Consider the following 18589-nt stretch of genomic DNA (forward strand, 5'->3'; position numbering starts at 1 on the left):
GAGAAATAAGTGAATTAACTAATTACAAAGCACCTCAGTACAGCAAATGACATATAATAGATTTTTAATCAATTATGGCTGCTATGAGTCCTACCTACGGCTTCAAATTCCAGTCATTTGTACCTGTCAACTCTTCCAGGAGTGTAAGCACCTTGGAGGCAGGCCATTTCAGACACTTCTTTATATCTGCCCATTCCCCAGCACTCTGCTTCATGTAATATTCCATGCATTTATGCTAAATAGATTACTGTAATTCTTTGGTTGGCATTCTGCTCACCTCGATTTTAAGCATACATGCTAGAGTATGTTAAAATGCTCTTTAATCCAGGAATGTAGTATGTATTAATACCCTTATTGCAAGACTCCTGGCAATCTTATTTATTACACGTTGAAAGGAAAGTTGTATCTATTAAGAAGTAAAATCACAAAGTCTTCAGTGCATAAGAAAATTGCTGTTGTCATGTTTTCCGTTTCTCTTTCCATTGGCTTGAAAAATGCAAGTACTCCTTCACTGATATTTTGTCTTCCAGATTTTAAAATAAGAGGAATCTGCATCCTATAACAGAATGACAGAAACATGAATCAGTCTCTTCTACCCTTGTTTTTTACAATTAATTCCTTCTATTTTGAGGAGCTATATCATTATGATTCACTGTTGAGAATCCTTATAAAACCTGGGCAAATTCTTAAATCAGAATAAAAATCATAGCCAAAGTTCTAGATCTACACAAAAATATCTCTAATGGGCTTAGCATAGTTATTTCCCTGTCATTTGTTAGCATCTGACTATGCCATTTCATAAATGCTGAAATTTCTATTATTACTCTTCTGGATCAGCATGTCACACCTACACTGACTTGCCTTAATAAATACAAAGAACAGTATCTTTAGAATTAAAATAATTGACAGACAACTTCAAAATCTTTTGTGGACTTTGAGTACATTGCTTAAAGAGTAAAACAAGGCAACTCAGTCTCTAAGAGTTAACATTTCATTTGGGAAGATATCCATTTACCGCTTTCAAGAATTTGCACTAAGTAAGACAAAAATTAATTATAACACAAAATTCAATGCAATTCTTTATGCCTAAAATTAATAACGATTCATCAAAACAAAGTTCCAGACATAATGTTCCTAGCTTAAATGACAGAAACAAATTCAAGTATTATCAACAAGTACATTTAGTTTGGGATAATACTGGCATCTCTTAACTTAGATGCTTATAAACAAATTTCAATAAGGAGATGGATATATACAATACAAAATAACCGTGGGGCGGAAAGGAGCAAGGAGGAGAGAATTAAGTAAAAAAAAAGAGGAACAACTTTTAAAAGTTTCTAGGGTTTTGTGTAAAGAATAAGGTATATCTCAGAAATGGTTCTGGGAAATGAAAGGATACCCAGTTTATCATAAAGTGATAAAGCAGTAAGACCACGTAATAAGCAATATTTTAAAGATGTCGGTAGGAAGAGAGAGGTCATCATTTTTAGCAAATGTGAGATGTAATGAAGTGCCTAGATTCATTGAGTGATGTTTATATCTTACAGTTAGGTATTCTGTAAACAAAAAAAAATCCTTATGGACATTCCTGAAAGAACAGCTGCTACAGTGGGACTGAAACTCTAGCCCCTAGTCCTTTGCCCTCTGAAACAATTATTTCTATAATGCATTCTCTCTCTGCCATATTATTTAACTCTTTGATCTTTACTATCTGTTTGCTGAATATCCTCCTGCCGTCAAAACAAAAGCATTAACAGCTAATACTTAATAATCATAACACTCCACGGTATATTTTAAGAGCTTTCCACATACTAAGTCATTTACTCCCCATAACAATCCTATGACTAGGTGCTATTATCATCAGTAATCTCCATTTTGTAGATGGGGAGACTGAAAGAGAAGTTACTTGCCTGGGGTCATGGGACGAGTATGGGGTAGAGCTGGGATTTCAACCTAGGTAGACCGGCACCAGGCTCCATGCTCTTAACCAGGATGCTGTGTTACCTCTTTAGTAAGGTGGCCTTTCCCTCTCAACTCTTATCCATCACTGGGCACAATGCCACTATATCTGCTGTCCTCTAAATTTCAAACTCAGATGTAATATTTGATGAAGCTCTACCTTTGGAACCATCCCACACTACCAAGTCCCAGTGTTGGGACTTAATGTTACCAAAACACTTATAAATGTTTTGGCCCAAAGCAAACTGGTTAGTAGAAAATGAATAGCCCCCTTCATGATTTTTCAAGCTCTAGACATGTTAGTGCATATTGAAAGTTTTATAACCTTTAAGTCTCTTTAAGTATTTTGTTTTCTTTTGTTTTTTTGCTTTTTTCACTAATTCATTTTCACTGTCCTGCAAAAAGCTGGAACAAATGTCTAACAATTTGTGATTGCTTAAATAGTGGTAGGTTATATAATGATACAAATGGTATGATCCCATTTTATAATTCTCCTTATATACAATCCTTGCTAACATTTCTAAAAGAAGGTAGTAATCACTGAAAGAAATACTTTAACAGTAAAAACCATCCACAGATATAATGCTTCTTTGCATAATCATATCTATATGATCTATAATTTTTAGCTTAACTCATTACATATCCTGTGCTGTTTATACATTAAACTCTTTTGATGGTCACAATTTTCTCAGAAATAGTTTATAACATTCCTTACTTTTCTGGAAGAATGAGTGCTGAAAGAATGAGCGATCAGCGTATTTTCCTAGACACATCTCAGATGTGCAAAGTGCTTCTGGAACAAAGTCAAAGGAACCAGCACTACATGTAAGAGTGCATCTCTTTTAATAGTGTGGAAGTGCTTTGACGGAGGTAGGCACAGGGCTGAGGTACACCAAGTCCTGGGGAGAAATGGGAGGGGAGGCCAGGTATCAACCCAAGGAGGTGACACTTGTAGACTTGTAGGATGGTTGGAGTTTGTGGGGACACATGGTAGAGAAAATACATTTTGGCCCATACACTAGCCAAACAGTAAGTATAGAAGAAAAAATGGCAATCCTTGATTTGATTTTACCTTGTAGAAAACTTTCTCCAAGACCAGTAGTAATTTATAGTAAACCAACAGATAGGCATGGGGGAATGGAAAACTTTTTATACCTTTTGTATTTATATCATGAGGTTGGTGGAAAGTTAGTAAGAAAAGTTTTCAAGCACTAGAAGATGTCTTACTTTCCTACAAGGTTGATATGTATTCAGAAATGTATAAATTGGTCTTACCACACCATTCTTAAAGTTCTCAATCCTTTTCTTTCCTAATTTGTCGGTTATCCACCAGGCCCAGGTTGGCATATACTGCCACAAATATGCCATTAACAAAAAAGGCTGATCCGCAATCCAAACTTCCTTCAAATCATTGGCCATGCTGATCAACATCAGCTGCACACAACGACTGGCTGCCATCTTGTGGGACTGATCTGCATCGCTGCCTGTAGTCTAAGAAAATTTTGAAAAATTAGGGATGTGTATTTATCCAAGTTATCTCACAGAACTTTTAGGCTAGAAAGGACCCAGAAGACATCTAGTTGAGTGACTCCTTTAATGTGGCCTCATGCCCCTTAGGAGTCCCGACAGGTACTAATGGGTGCCTATAAGCTATTTGTAATATTTCAAAAAGCCTAATGGAATTCATACACTTAACCAGATAAGGTTGTGCACGCTAACTACAAGATAAAGGTTCTCTGCTTTTAATTAGAATTGTACCATCTTAAAGTACTTAATGATAATTCCAAGTCACTTTAATAGTAAAAAATTTTAAACAAATTATTAATACATACATTTAGCAAGTGAAATTCTATAAAATATGGAGTCCATGGGGATGAAATGGAGGAAGAAGATAAAAGCGGTTTCTTGGTATTGAACAAATCTGGTACTGCTACTCTAGTTAACCCATTACCATTGTACAAATAAACTGAGGCCCAGAAAGGCAGTAACTTATCTGTGCTCACACAGATCATTTAGTAGTAGCCAGTTCTATATTCCTAGTCCCTTGATTCCTATAATAGAGTGCTTATTCTATTTTACCATAGTGCCTCCACAGAAAATGTGAAAATGTAAACTGTAAACATTTACATAGAAGCATATATACATTTATATCTCAATTGAAATATTAGTGGAGAAGAAGGAAAATTTCATGGCCTTTAGAGAGATTTTTGTATTAGTGAGTGATACTGGATTCTTCATGAGACATTCACCATTCATTTGATAGATCACTTATGTGTATATGAGCTGAGGGAAGCACAGGCCTGGGTGAGGCTAACCTAAAATTAGTACAACTCAACAAGCTTTTTTCTAAGCTCCTTCACCATAATCCCTTTTTAAAATCCCAGTAAGATTTAATGTACTAAAATTCAGCCACACAGAACCTTTCAACGTTGCTATAATTTGTGAATTGATTAAAACTGGGTTTTTAAAATACTGATAGTGCACATAATAGTGGATTACTTATAAGCAGTATCTTAGTAATTTCTTTAGCTTTTATTAAAACTGGATGCCAAAGCCCTATCAGCTAACCTTAACCATTTTCCTAATGCTGAGTTAAGTTCTGTAAATAGTTCATAAGCAATTCCAACATGAAAACCCTGAGGCATAGTGATATGATGCCAGTGTATAACTACTAAAGCATTCAAATTATTCCCCAACTAGAAATTTTTACCTTTGTGACTTCTTCAGTTAGGGCATTCTTCACAATATTTGATTGCACAGGTCCTGGGCAAATGTTAGAAACTGTTATACCTGGGTATGTAGCAAGTTCAATTCGGAGGGTATTAAAATATCCCTAAAAGGCAAAAAAAAAAACCAACAAGTAAAATTAAATACAGTCACATATCTCATGTTCACTAATAGCACTGAATTACTTTTCTTCAACTTTTTATGAAGGACAACAGCAGCAGAAAATGTTCTGAAATGCCTGAGTAAAGGATAGGAAATGTAATTACGCAAGATGAGGCATTTTTAAGTGTAAGTCTGAAAGCAATCTAGAAGAGGCATTCTCAGCTCTTCCCAGGTATGAATGGTTCATCCCCGCATTGGCAGTGGCAGCTCGTGCCACCAGTGATTTAGCACTGGGTAAGTGAGAGACTACCCCTGGAGGGTCTGATACACCCTCCCACCCAGTCGCCGCCAGCTCCCCACTCCACAAGGGTTGCATGTTCTCCACTGAGCATCACTGAGGCTGGGTTTCTTTTCCTCCCTCAAAGTGGCCTAAAGTGCAGATGTTGGGGCAAGGGGGAGCAAGCGGGGATTAGTACTAAACCGAAACTATCACAGAGGTACAGTTCAACCTTTTCAATTACTATTTGAATAGATAATTAGTTTCAGCAAAGATTTATATTTTGGGGGTAGTAAGAGAGTACACGGCTAGTTAAAAATGTAGTATGATTGCTTACTCAATGGCTTTTGTAAAAACAAGCTGGACCCTCTAGACTTAAAAGATACTGCCCATTTCTAAACCAAATAGGGAGTAAACATCTATATCCCTTCACCTCCTCTCTAAATCAGGAAATATTCCAAGACTACATTGTGATAAACTGAATTAATTGAAAAGCCTAAATAAGCAGCTAACCCAGGGTACATTCATTTATGATCCAATAACATCAAACAGTTACCAGCCTTTAATGCTGATGCCTAACAAACACAGGGTCTTTGAGGGTTCACGCTGTCAGAGACTAATACAGTGCCTGACTCAGATGGACAGGAAAAAAGCCTTCATGAATGAACTCCTGCATCCTTAACCTTCTGCCACTCTAAGCAAAAGAGGGGAGAGGACACCATGAAAGCCAATACACCAGACACGAAAACCTCTCTTGTTTGCAATCACATCTAGTATAGTGTGTGAACTTCTGAATGACAAATAAGTTCACTCTCTAGCTTGCTGGGTATCGGGGAAGGAAATGTGCTCTTCAAAAAGAGCCTCCTGGGGCTTCCCTGGTGGCACAGTGGTTGAGAGTCCGCCTGCCGATGCAGGGGACATGGGTTCGTGCCCCAGTCCGGGAAGATACCACATGCTGCGGAGCGGCTGGGCCCGTGAGCCATGGCCGCTGAGCCGCAACGGGAGAGGCCACAACAGTGAGAGGCCCGCGTACCGCAAAAAAAAAAAAAAAAAAAAAAAGCGCCTCCTGGTCTCAGTGTTCAGCTACTGGTATAACCAGAGTCTCAACCTGCCACATGGTATCAGATGATCAAATCCAATAATAAAACAGTGAGTCTTGGAGGGCAGGCCAGACAACTCATATTGTGTTTGATTGAAAGCATCTTGCATGTCTTATGAGATACTAAGTGCAAAACAGATGGAATGGCCAACTTCCCTCATCTGCCTGCCTTAGACTTGCCCAACTGCTCTGCAGGAAGTAACTGATACCCCACTACCAAATATGAGGAAATCATCACTCCCGTATTTCATTTCATCACTCTGCAACTGTCTGCTCTTCACAGCAGAAAGAGGATCCTAAGGAACCAAAGCTTCAAATTTTCATGAAACTGATGACCATTCAACTATTGCATCTCATTATTCCAACAGTGAAACATTCTACTTAAACTGACCTTCAACAGCATTAATTATAAATCATTTGTCTTTCTTAATCATTCTCCTCCTATTGGCCTTATGATTTAGTTTGCTCCATGTTATAGTTTAGTAACATTTCTTATCCACTCTTAAGCCAGCATTAAAAATTCATTCGTTTCTAATATTCACATCTCATAAATTATGCAAGCCAAATTAAGCTTTCTCTGAGACTCTGCCTTAACTAGATTTTCTTCTTCCAATGAAATCAGAGTAAACAGAGTCAAGGCTAGTCCCAGTAGGGATATGAACACAGGGCTCATCATTCAGTGGGCAGTTCCTATGTCTGACATGCATGTATATTTAGAAATTCAGGTAAAATAACACCAACAACAATGGGGAAGGAAAAAGAAGTCACGGAAATGAGGACAAGTACATCCTGAAATGTGTGTAGAAGAAACAAGGGGTAGACCCCAAATTTTCCATGAAGATGTGTTAGAAATGAGGATAAGGTAAAGGGTGACATGTCAACTAGACTATACAGTTTTCATGGGCAAGGATATCATATCTTATCATCTTTATACTTCCAGGACCTGTTGCAGTGTACGACACAGTGTAGGTGCTCAAGACATGTTTGCTAAATTAGGAAGAAGCATGTAAGGCTCAAGTCTTTTTTAGCATCATCTGGGTAAGTCTTCTACCCGAGATCTCCTTGGGTCTCTCTCTGTCTCCATACATCACTACCCAGTTCCGATGATCTCTTGCAGTGAAGGCCATATGTCCCATATACACATTCAGATCAGTTCTATCCGAGTTGAGTTTTGGCAGCCTTACCTGAAGAGCATGTTTGCTGGCACAATATCCAGCAGAAAGGGGTGCAGATATAACACCCAGGAGGCTAGTCACAGTAACAATTTTTCCTTGCTTCCTCTCAATCATGTGAGGCAGAACACACTTTGTCAAGGACACCGTCCCTAAGTAGTTAACCTCTATTAGCTCCTTGTAGACGTCCAGGCTGGTGTCCACACACAAAGAACGCTGGGATACTCCACCATTGTTAACCAGAATGTCAATCTAATTAAAGAAAATCAGAAAAGGGGCACTTTAGAGATGACCTGTAAATGTATTGTTGCAATTCCCAGGGATGGCTGGTTATATTGTTAACTTGATGAATCAATGGAACAGGATGGTATATTTCCAGAAGTCAGCAATAAAATAGATAAAAGGAAAATCAGAATTCACCTATGGATCTAAATTCTCAACTTAAGTGACTTTTTATGGAAAATAATATGTCACAAAAATAATAGGCACAGTGGATTTTTAGCTTCTTTTGTTCTACATGGAGGAGTTAGTATTTGTGAAGGGAGGAAAAGTTCTAATTACATAAAGCCACAGACTCAGAGATTAAGAGGCCCAACTCATGGGCCTTCATCACACTGCATGAACCCATTTGCCTAAAGCCCTTTGAATGACAGCACCATAGATGGGAATCTCTTTTGCAGCTACTTCAAAGCAAGATTCATGCACTCAAAATGCTACTTACTTTGCCAAACTCCTGGAGAACTGCTTTGGTAGCCATTTCATGGGAACTTCTGTTAGTCAGGTCAAGGGGCAAAATGAGTATATCTTTTCCTTTCAAATTGCCATTCTCTAAATAAAGACACTTAAAAATTAATATGGAAGTCATGTGCTATTTACATTAACATTTAACACCCACCCTACAACCACATTTGGCAATGAACTCATTTCTGGGTGGCCCTGTGGATGAGGTTCTCTTCAGTGACCAAGAAGAGGGCTGGTGGTGATATGGCAACATATCGGACAAAAAGCTGGGTACACAGGAAGTAGAATTCCTCTCTTCAGCTTGAATATATACAGCCTAATATTGGAACAGACTCCAGAAGAAATCAAGATTATACTACAAACTAAAAAAAGCAAAAATTTTAGAGCAATTTCTTTATAAGTACAGAGGTACATCTGTACAGCTGTTATATGATAGGTTCACTACTTGATTTTTAAACATATTTTTTAAAATTTTATGCTGAAAATCAATAAGAAGTTGAGTCCTCCAGTCACATGACACACAGAAGCTTCCTTCCAGAGGCTAAGGATTCCAGGAGGCAAACTAGGAAAAGGATACAGTCCTGAAATTCACAACCAAGAAACAAGTTGTGCTGTAATGGCCCTTTCTATTTCTGTTCATCAAAAGAGCAACTGAAACTAATTTCCTGAATTCTAACCTTGAAATACAACAAGGTTGTGTTTCAATAAGAAAAACAAGTAAGTAGAGAAAACAAGAGGTGTAAAGGCTTTATGGGCAAAGGAGTAAATTGTGAAACAGTAACTGTTTTTTAAAAGAAATACTTTGCACTAATGATCTGACAAATAAAAGGAAACAGCCTTATTCCAGCTAAGAAATGCTGTTATGGTTCATTTCTGCCAGTGCAAGTCTCAACAGAGGAGGAGCAACTGCCATAAGAAGTGGCCCAGTTCAAAAACACAAGAAGCCTTTGAAAGCAATATCGTGAAAGAGGGCTTGTGGCCTTGGCAACTAACTCTGTTTCTGGGTGGTTAGTTCCATCAGCAATCAGCAAAGTGAAAGAAAGATTTTTAAAGAATGACAGGTAAATGACCAAAAAAATGGTCTACCGGAAAATTCAAAATTATTTCAGTGTAGATACTAAATGTCCCATGAGAAATAATAATTTTATTACTTGAGGCTGCTTTCACTGTGAACATAACTACACCAAAACCCAAACAGACAAAAACATTGTTGTCCTATATATATGAAAAATATATGAAATATATTTAAATATATAAAAATATATTTAATAAATATAAAAATAAAATAAAAATTATGAAAAATGCAACCTCAAGTTGCATTTTTCAAACTTAATTCTATTCTGAGACTTCCCTAGTAGTCCAGTGGTTAAGACTCCATGCTTCCACTGCAAAGGGGCATGCGTACGATCCCTGGTCCGGGAACTAAGATCCCACATGTGTGGCGTGCCCGAAAAAAAAAAATTTAACTCTATTCCTGTTTTTTCCTGGTAACAAAAATCTTATACCATTTCATATGATTTTAATATCTGATGTTTTACCAAAATGTCAATTAAATTTCTCTGGTTACATACATGTATATCATACATAAGAACCAAACCGTTCTTTCTCTAAGACAAAAATATAAGACATTTATTTGGTCACTAAAAATCCACTAGCATTTGAGAGAATTGATGGTCACTCCCTAATGCTAAGAACCAGTGTCCAAAAAAAAGTAGAAATGTGGCAGAAAAAGAGAAGAAAAAGGCCAGGCCAGCAGACTAAGAGATGACAAAAGAAAGAGGACTTGGATCAAAGCACGTAGAGCATTTGGAAACAGAGTCTACTGCCCAGGAGAATTCCCCTCTTCCCTCTAAAATTCCCAAATTTTGACTTTGGGTTCTGATTTACTTCTAGGAAGCACTGCTGCTATTTTAGATTTACTTACCAAGGCATCTTCTTTTCACCCTTTCCAGCTCATGCACTCTTCTGGATGACAGCACAAGAGAAACTCCTAGTTTGGACAGCTGGTAAGCCAGCTCTTCACCAATCCCACTTGATGCTCCAGTCACCCACACCACCATATCAGTCAGCTCCCATTCTATTGAAAAAGGAGTGGGGATTGAGGGGAGAAAATAAGCTATGGGTTACATCCGTAAATCAAAGATTAACCAAAGGAAAAAAGTAGGTTTTTTTTTTGTTTGTTTGTTTGTTTGTTTTTTGCAGTACGCGGGCCTCTCACTGCTGTGGCCTCTCCCATTGCGGAGCACAGGCCCCGGACACGCAGGCTCAGCAGCCATGGCTCCCGGGCCCAGCCACTCAGCGGCATGTGGGATCTTCCCGGACCGGGGCACGAACCTGTGTCCCCTGCATCGGCAGGCGGTCTCTCAACCACTGTGCCACCAGGGAAGCCCGGAAAAAAGTAGTTTTAAACAATATCACAGAATATGAAGACATAATGTGTGGCGCTTAAAAATTTAAATATCCTATGTTTACAGCCTTGATTGTGGTGATGGTCTCACAGGTGTATACTTATCCCCAAACTCATCCAGTTATATACATTAAATATGGACAGTTTCTTATATGATAATCATACCTCAATAAAGTGGTTTAAAATTTTTTTTAATTAAATATCCTAAGGAAACACTTCCTACCTAGTGGTACAAATCGTATTAGTAACAGTTATTAACATGTTATTTTGTGTATTCTAGACTCTTGGTGAGTTTTCCAGACTTTACTTCAAGGTATAACTCCATGGTCTGACTCTAAGGCTCTATTTATCTGTATATTTGATCAAGAAAAGTAAGGGTAAGTAAATAGAAAGTATCTGGACTCACATTCTCACTTTCCTTATTCATAAATGAGGGATTCAGATAAGATGATCACTAAAAGTCCCATCCAGTTTTCAATTCTGTTATTCTAATTTCTTGCAAATCTAAATATACCAAGTTCTACTCTAGGGTATGGTAGAATCACCCTGGATTTTTAAAGTCATGTTTTCCCCATTTGTCAATCATATCTGATGCCTATCAACTAAAGGTTTCTAGTGCCCCCCAAATGCCTGAGCTTTCATCTTAGAAGAATCTAGTAGTTCATCCAAGAAGAAATACATATGAGCAATGAAATGTACTCTGCTTGCCCAAGTATCATCTTGTTAAAGATTGTAAAAATGTAAAATAAAGCAATGACAAGTGGTTTACTCTCCAGTGAAAAACTTATTTGCCCTGAAGCACACGATAGCCACCGTCCATCTGAATTCGTAGAGAGTCCCTGTAGTGCAGTGTTCCTGTGTGCCTTGTTTATTAAAATGTGTTATTTATCAAAAATAGCAAACAAGGTTTTATTTAAGATACACATTGCTGATTTTAGATCAGAAAAGTTAAAATCAGGAAACTAGTTTACTGTTTTAGTCAAACAATTCTAAAACCTAACTGGCAGGTAATCAGTACGAGCTCTGGAGACTATCAGGGCTCAAATTCCAGTTGTGTCACACACAGCAATGAAATGCTCCCACGTGAGAACTCGGTGCCTTAATTTTCCAAACCTGGAAAACTGAATTAATAATAAAACCTCCTTCATAGGACTGTTGAGAGAAATGAGTTAAAACATGTAAAGCACTCAGAGCAGTGTGTGACACATACTCAGTGCTTAATAAAATGTCAACTGTAATTGTTGCTAAAATTGTTTAACAAATGGACTTTTTGGCAGCAAAACACATTGTATGTTATAATATCTCCAGCCAGGGGCAATGGGGTTACTAACTTTAATGGCTTAACATTTTTTCATTGCTTCCTATGTGCTTAAACAATATTACCTCATTAAAACCCTCACAAGGACCTTATGAAACAAGAATTCTCTCAATTTTATAGAAAAGGAAACTGAGGTTTACAGCACTAGACTGTAAATTTCCTTAAGGCTATAGGACCCTAACTCCCTTATCCATTGCTGTGTCCTCAGTGCATCGCACAGAGACTCGCATAGAGAAAGCACTCCATAAATCACTGTTGAATAAACACCCAGGAACCCTGGCAGAGCTAGGATAGGAGTCCAGGTATATCTAGCTCCAAAGCCCACACTCTGATCACTAGCCTACACTGACCACGTTTTAATAAGATCAATATCTTAGAACCCAACTGTCTCAGCCATTCAAGAAAATGTCCTCAGGAAGGAGGTGTCATGTAAATATCTGAGCTAAGGACAGAAACATCCCAAATACTGTGTCTGGGCTACAATGCTTTCCTATCATCTGATGTACTTTTTTCTTTTTTTTTTTTTGGTTGCAGCTTGAAGGATCTCAGTTCCCTAACCTGGGCCACGGCAATGAAAGCTCCAAGTCCTAACCACTAGACCACCAGGGAACTCCCACATCTGATGTACTTTTGTGGCAAGGCTCAACTGAGCAACCTTCCTGAAGGACTTTATCAGGAATAGCAGAATGTATATTCAGATAGTCATTCATTGACTACTCATTGTTCCAAAGTTCTGCAATACACAAGACTCCAAGGTGAATATAATTTGTTTGTAACTATTTACTAACTAGCACAGAACTAACAAAGATTTCTTCATTTGTATACCAATATGCAAACATGATTTAAATGCAACAATGAAAATCCGCAGGCTCACATTTACCTTAGTACACCTGCAGTTCTGGCACCCTTCCTCCCACTCTGGAGAAGAAAACTTTTTTATTCAGCACCAACTTTTGTTTAACAATTCAACAGAATCTGGCATACATAACTGGCCTCCCCTAAAGAGCTTCTGAAAGCAGATTCTTGGAGTTGGAAGGACACTTAAGAGTTCAACCCCCAACCCAGTTTCAGAATTCTCCCCTCAGGCTGTTGACTAGTCTCTACTTAATTTCCTCACAGGAAGAGTAAGCTAGTTATCTCTGAGGCACCGGTTCCTTCTTAAGGCAAGTCTAATCATTCAAGGGGTTCAGGGATTCTTCCATATACTGATAACTTTAACTTCCAGCAGCCGTTGGAAGCAGTTCTGCCTTGTGGTGTCAGGAAGAATAAATCAAGCCTGTTTTGCACATGACAGTGTCTCATTTATTTGAAGACAGCTGTTATGTCCTCCCTACGTCCTTTCATCTCTTGCTTCTCTAAGGCTAAACACCTCCAATTTCTGCTACCTTTCCTCAGATGACATGGCATCCGATTTCCTCTCTTCTGCTCACACCCTCTGCACAAGCTCTAGCTGGTCAGTGTTCCTACTGAAAGGAGCTGGCCAAAGCAGGACACAGGATTCCCATGGGGTCTGGACAGTTCAGAGCAAGGTGACATGACTAAATCGCTTCCCTTGTCCCTCAGAAGGGAGGCTCCGTGAGAGCCCAGGCAGTGGCTGGCTCAGTCACTGCTGTGTCCCCAGTGCCCAGCACAGAGGCCAACACAAGCAGGTATTCAGAAAACATCTGTTGTTGTTTGCAGTTTGTTCCATCAGACACTAAACATCTCCCAGGATTGCCTAATCTTTTCTGGCACTTCAGTTGACTCACATCGAGGTTACTGCCAACTAAAATCTGAGTCTTCCTCACATGTGCTGCTGTTGAGACTTTTCCTACTCTGGACTGGTGCCATGGATTTTTCTGGATCTACATGCAATACCTAAAATTAGTCACTCTTAAATTTCACCATGTGAGATACATGCTTGGAAATGCAGAGACTATCTCCAGAAGGATACATAAAAGGCAGGAAATGGTGGTTGCCTCCAAAGAGGCATACTGGGTGGCTGGGAGACAAGGGTGGAAGAGAGCTTTACTTGTCACCATACAACCCTTTGTATTTTTAAAATTTGCCTTATGTGAGTATATTGTCTATTGTTTAAAGTAATAAACCTATAGAGAAGAAAAAGAGGATAATTTTTTTTTAACCTTAAAAGAGTCTGCCCATCTTTGCAGGCTGAGCTGTTTTGGGAACTTGAGTCTATCTTCATGTTCCTTTAACTTTTTTTCATTATCACCTCACCCCCACCCCCAGCCCCTAAATGTCTTTTTAGTCATTTTTTCCTAATAAGTCCTCCAAGACATTTTAATTTCACAGATATACTGTATATCTGTTTATGTATTTACATATATCTATCTGTGCTTTCTACATAAAAGGAGTTCTATAAAGTTTACTCTTCAGTCAATGCAGGATTAAGAATGGTGAAATTTAAAAATTAAGTTAAAAGTTAAGTTAAAATTTAAAAGCTATTAACATTTAACTTTACAACTGTAAACTTACAAGTTATCTTGCTAAATAACTTGTATTTACTTCAACTGTAATGTATTATATTACATATGTAAATTGGCAAATTATACAGCTACATAATAATAGCAAAGTAATTAAATGTATTAAAAAACCCTTCAAAACTGATACTTTTCCAGCAAAAGTAAGACACTGAAAAAACTAAATGAATTTCTTAAAAGTTACCTTTAGCCACCTTAACTTTTAACTTTTACTTGATATGTTAAAATAACTTTTCATTTAACTAGCTGCTAGATATTGTCAACATTTTTCCTTTTCAGCACTTGACATTATCAGTTGAATAACTTTTATAGAATAATAAAATATAAGATATTTTTATGAAATTCTCAAAGTCCAATTTAACACAAAAGCACTGAGGATCAAACACAAACATCCACAAAGCAGCCAATAGGCACATGCATTCCATCTGTTGAGATGGAGCAAATGACTAAGAGAAAGTCTACCAATCACAGCCATCTATTTACCATAGTTCTGTAGCCCTGATCTTGCACATGTGTTATGTATTTTCCATAAACTCAATGTCAGCCCTACACATGCTATACCCCCAAAAACCCAAGAAGAAAAATGAAATACTAAGGAAAAATATTTTGTTGGATAGAGATGAGCTTTGGAGGGGCATAAAACATTGTACGATCTAAGATTTTTTTCTGTCCCCAAGAACCAGTTCTCACCCCTGTGTAAGTGATATGGCTCCTCTTCCCTCCCTGGTTCCAGTTTTTGGTGTTTTTTTTTTAACAGTTTTAATGGAGTATAATTGCTTTACACTGTTGTGTTAGTTTCTGCTGTACAACAAAGTAAATCAGCTATAGGTATACATATATCCCCATATCCTCTCCCTCTTGAGCCTCCCTCCCACCCTCCTTATCCCACCCCTCTAGGTCGGCACAAAGCATTGAGCTGATCTCCCTGTGCTATGCAGCAGCTTCCCACTAGCTACCTATTTTACATTCGGTAGGGGATATATGTCAGTGCTACTCTCTCACTTCGTCCCAGCTTCCCAACCCCCCCCCACCCCGTGTCCTCCAGTCCCGTCTCTATATCTGCATCTCTATTCCTGCCCTGCCACTAGGTTCATCAGTACCTTTTATTTAGATTCCATATATGTGCGTTAGCATACGGTATTTGTTTTTCTCTTTCTGACTTACTTCACTCTGTATGACAGACTCTAGGTCCATCCACCTCATTACAAATAACTCAGTTTCGTTCCTGTTTATGGCTGAATAACATTCCATTGTATATACGTGCCACGTCTTCTTTATCCATTCATCTGTCAATGGACATTTAGGTTGCTTCCATGTCCTCCTGGCTATTGTAAATAGTGCTGCAACGAACATTGGGGTACATGTCTCTTTTTGAATTATGGTTTTCTCAGGGTATATGCCTGGCTCCATTTTTAAAGCATACTAGTTATCACTTCCAAGCAAACCTCCTCACATGATTTGGATAGTTTCATACAGGAAACTAGGTCCAGGGAAATCCCACTTCCCCCCTGGCCCTTACAGATCCAAAGCCTAGCTCTGGGCAGTCTATTGAATTTCTCTGAGCATTAGTTTCCCTATCTGGAAAATAAGCTTAAGAGTCACTGTAAAGGTGACCTGTCATGTGTGAAAAGGGCCTAGCCCAGTGCTTAGCACATAGAATGCGTTTAGTAAACGACCATCAAATATTAAGCAGTGCAAAGATAAAAGTGAGACAGGCAGAACACCTTTTAGTATGCCAGTAATGATCTTCCTCCAGGCAAAACGCCAATCTAGTTCTTTCTATGGTTATACTTTTATCCCATTGAGTAAGCAGGTATGTGGGTGACTCTGGATTACCTCAAATTTTATTTCGCTACTCTGAGTAGAGTGAGAAATGGCAGATAAACAACTGCACAAAGTAGCCTCAAAAGGAGTCTCCTTTACGAACGCACTGTTTCTCAAAGTATTGTCCTCCAACGCTGCATCAGAATCCCTGGGAGCGGGGTTGAGAATTCTGAGATTTGTGGGCGCCCCACAATGCTCTCTTACGCTGGCAACCAGGCAAGTCCATATGGACCAGGACAGAAGACAAAAGGCCCCGGCCCCTTCCTCCCCGAACCGCAGCCCCAGGGAAAGAGGCAGCCTCGCTTCCCGGAAGCTCCACGCCACCCTTCGCAAGGGACGCGAAGGCAGCGGAAATCGGACCGCACGGAGCCCGGCCTCCCACTCCGGAAAGGCGGCTGCGGGTCCTCACCTGGGCGTCGCCCCTGCCACTCGGCCCACAGCAGGGTCAGGTCGCCGTCGGCCCGCAGGAAGCGTACCAGCTGCACCACGAGCGCGAGCAGCGCGCACAGCGCCAGCAGCCAAAGCAGCAGGTCCCAGCTCATCGCGGCCGCGCGCGCCCCGCTACGCAGGACGAAAACCGACCGACCAACAGAGCCACCGCCCGAGTCTAAGCCGCGCGGCAGCGTTCGTGCCTCAGCGCCGCCTCAGCCGCCGCCGCGCCCGCCCTCGGCCCGGGCCCGCCCACGGCCCGGGCCCGCCCAGAGAGCAGGCAGAAGGGAGGAGTGGCCAGGTGCGCCCAGACCGGCCCCCCGGCGGCCGGGAGCCGCCCCTCGGCTGCGCGCGCTGGGCGTGGGCGATGCCCGCCCAGCGCCCCGCCCGACGATCGCTGCGCAGGTTTTGCCTGCTTGTGCTCCTAATAAGGGGTTGCAGTAGGAACAGACGGCATGGATGACTTAAGGACTTGGCGAAACTCCTGTTGGTACGGTAGTCACAGCATTTATAATCTCAAGAACGATTCTTTTACAGTTGTTTTGAGGGCAAATAGTTTTCGAAGCTCAGAAAGAGCACAAATATTCCAACCTATGAATTCGACCTCCTCCTCCCCCTTCTTTCTTTAACTAGATGAACCCAACAAACCGTAAATTTGTTTCCACCCCACGCCACCCCCACCCCCTCACCGAATTAACCCAGTGGCTGAGTAGGACTGGCCCCGTGTCCACCTAAATTTGGAAGGCACCTTGAAAAATGACCCTGGCCCCATTGCTGAATGAGAAAGTGCAGGTTGGGCAACTTGAGTCTAGTGCTAGGAGCACGGACTGGGGACTTGAGCCAACTCAGTTGGAGCCCGGGTAGCTGAGCCCTCAGTGACCCTGAGTAAAATTTTTCCTTATCTGTACCCACAAAGAATATGTAATTTTTTTAAAACAAATTTATTTATCTTTGGCTGCGTTGGGCCTTCTTTGCTGCGCGCGGGCTTTTCTCTAGTTGCGGTGAGCGGGGTCGTTGTGGTGCGCCTTCTTCTCATTGTGGTGGTTTCTCTTATTGAGGACCACGGGCTCTAGGTGCGCAGGCTTCAGTAGTTGTGGCACGTGGGCTCAGTAGTTGTGGCTCTCGGGCTCTAGAGCGCAGGCTCAGTAGTTGTGGCACACGGGCTTAGTTGCTCCGCGCATGTGGGATCTTCCCGGACCAGGGCTCGAACCCATGTCCCCTGCATTGGCAGGCAGATTCTTAACCACTGCGCCACCAGGGAAGCCCAAGAATATGTAATTTAAATGAGAAAAATGCCTGTAAGAGGAGCACAGTGGCTCATACACAGTAATTATATTCATTCTTTCTTTTGTAGTTATTAGAATTAATTATTATTATTATTTATTGTTTCTAGTATAATTATCATTTCTTAGACTCCAACCTGAAAGGTGAGGGCTTTATTTATAAACTCTATATTCTGCACCTATAGAGTTCCCTTACACCTGAAAGCCATAAGAATGTTTACACTGTGTTGAATCAGAAATTGTTGTGATATTGTTCTGGGTTCCTGGAGGAAGATGTGCCCTACCTAGCTAAACCTTGACCCTGACTGATAGTTTATCCTGATCACAACTTGGAATAATATTGCTCAAGAGTTACCCTTATTGCCTTGTCACCTTTACAATATGGGTTTTATTTTCCTTATGACAAATGACTTTTCACATAAGGTGCTTAAAAATAGTTACCAGCTGGAGCTGGAACCGATCTCAGGTTCAGCTGCTCTTGCTCAGTGTTCCAAGAGACAAGGGTTGGTGAAAATAGAAAGATGCTTTATTCAGGAAGCCGGCAACCTAGGGAGATGGTGGACTAGCAACCCCAAAACCATTTCCCACTTGTCAGTTAGAGGGAAAGGGTTTTACAGGGAAAAACGGGGAAGTTTCAGGAGTGTGCAGAACAGCACAGTCAGCTCCGACAATCATCTTGAAACTGGTCATGTGGTGGTCTGGTCAGTGTCATCTTGATTGTTTTAAGTGCAGTTAATCTTCAATTCCAGGTCGATTTGCCTCCATTTCCTT

General features: G+C 40.2%; 2 protein-coding genes across 2 annotated transcripts in view; one reads left to right on the plus strand and one right to left on the minus strand.

Annotated features, from left to right (window-relative positions):
- PCNX4 (pecanex 4) overlaps positions 1–13892 on the plus strand; it is a 56842-nt gene extending 42950 nt beyond the window's left edge. Inside the window, exons 12-13 of the mRNA XM_081230276.1 lie at positions 12337–12557; positions 13198–13892. Of these exons, the coding sequence (XP_081086402.1) occupies positions 12337–12341 (5 nt within the window). The 3' untranslated portion in view covers positions 12342–12557; positions 13198–13892. The remainder of the gene's footprint in view (positions 1–12336; positions 12558–13197) is intronic.
- On the minus strand, positions 48–16741 carry DHRS7 (dehydrogenase/reductase 7). The gene is made up of 7 exons (XM_081230279.1): positions 16516–16741; positions 10002–10154; positions 8058–8164; positions 7349–7588; positions 4670–4792; positions 3235–3450; positions 48–556 (listed from the first exon to the last, which is right to left on the minus strand). Exons 1-7 carry the CDS (start codon positions 16646–16648, stop codon positions 509–511), a joined length of 1020 nt encoding a protein of 339 aa, XP_081086405.1. The 5' UTR covers positions 16649–16741; the 3' UTR covers positions 48–508.
- Positions 16742–18589: the final 1848 nt, after the last annotated feature.

This window comes from Mesoplodon bidens (genome assembly GCF_964165515.1).
Source record: "Mesoplodon bidens genome assembly, chromosome: 3".
Classification (NCBI taxonomy): Eukaryota; Metazoa; Chordata; class Mammalia; order Artiodactyla; family Ziphiidae; genus Mesoplodon; species Mesoplodon bidens.

Coding starts and splice junctions, on each gene's coding strand:
- DHRS7 (XM_081230279.1), bottom strand. CDS start 16,648: ATGAGCTGGGACCTGCTGCTTTGGCTGCTGGCGCTGTGCGCGCTGCTC. Junction 4,793..7,348: donor CCAGCAAACATGCTCTTCAG/GTAAGGCTGCCA, acceptor TTTGCCTTTTAG/GGATATTTTAATACCCTCCG. Junction 557..3,234: donor AGAACTTTAAGAATGGTGTG/GTAAGACCAATT, acceptor ATTCTGTTATAG/GATGCAGATTCCTCTTATTT.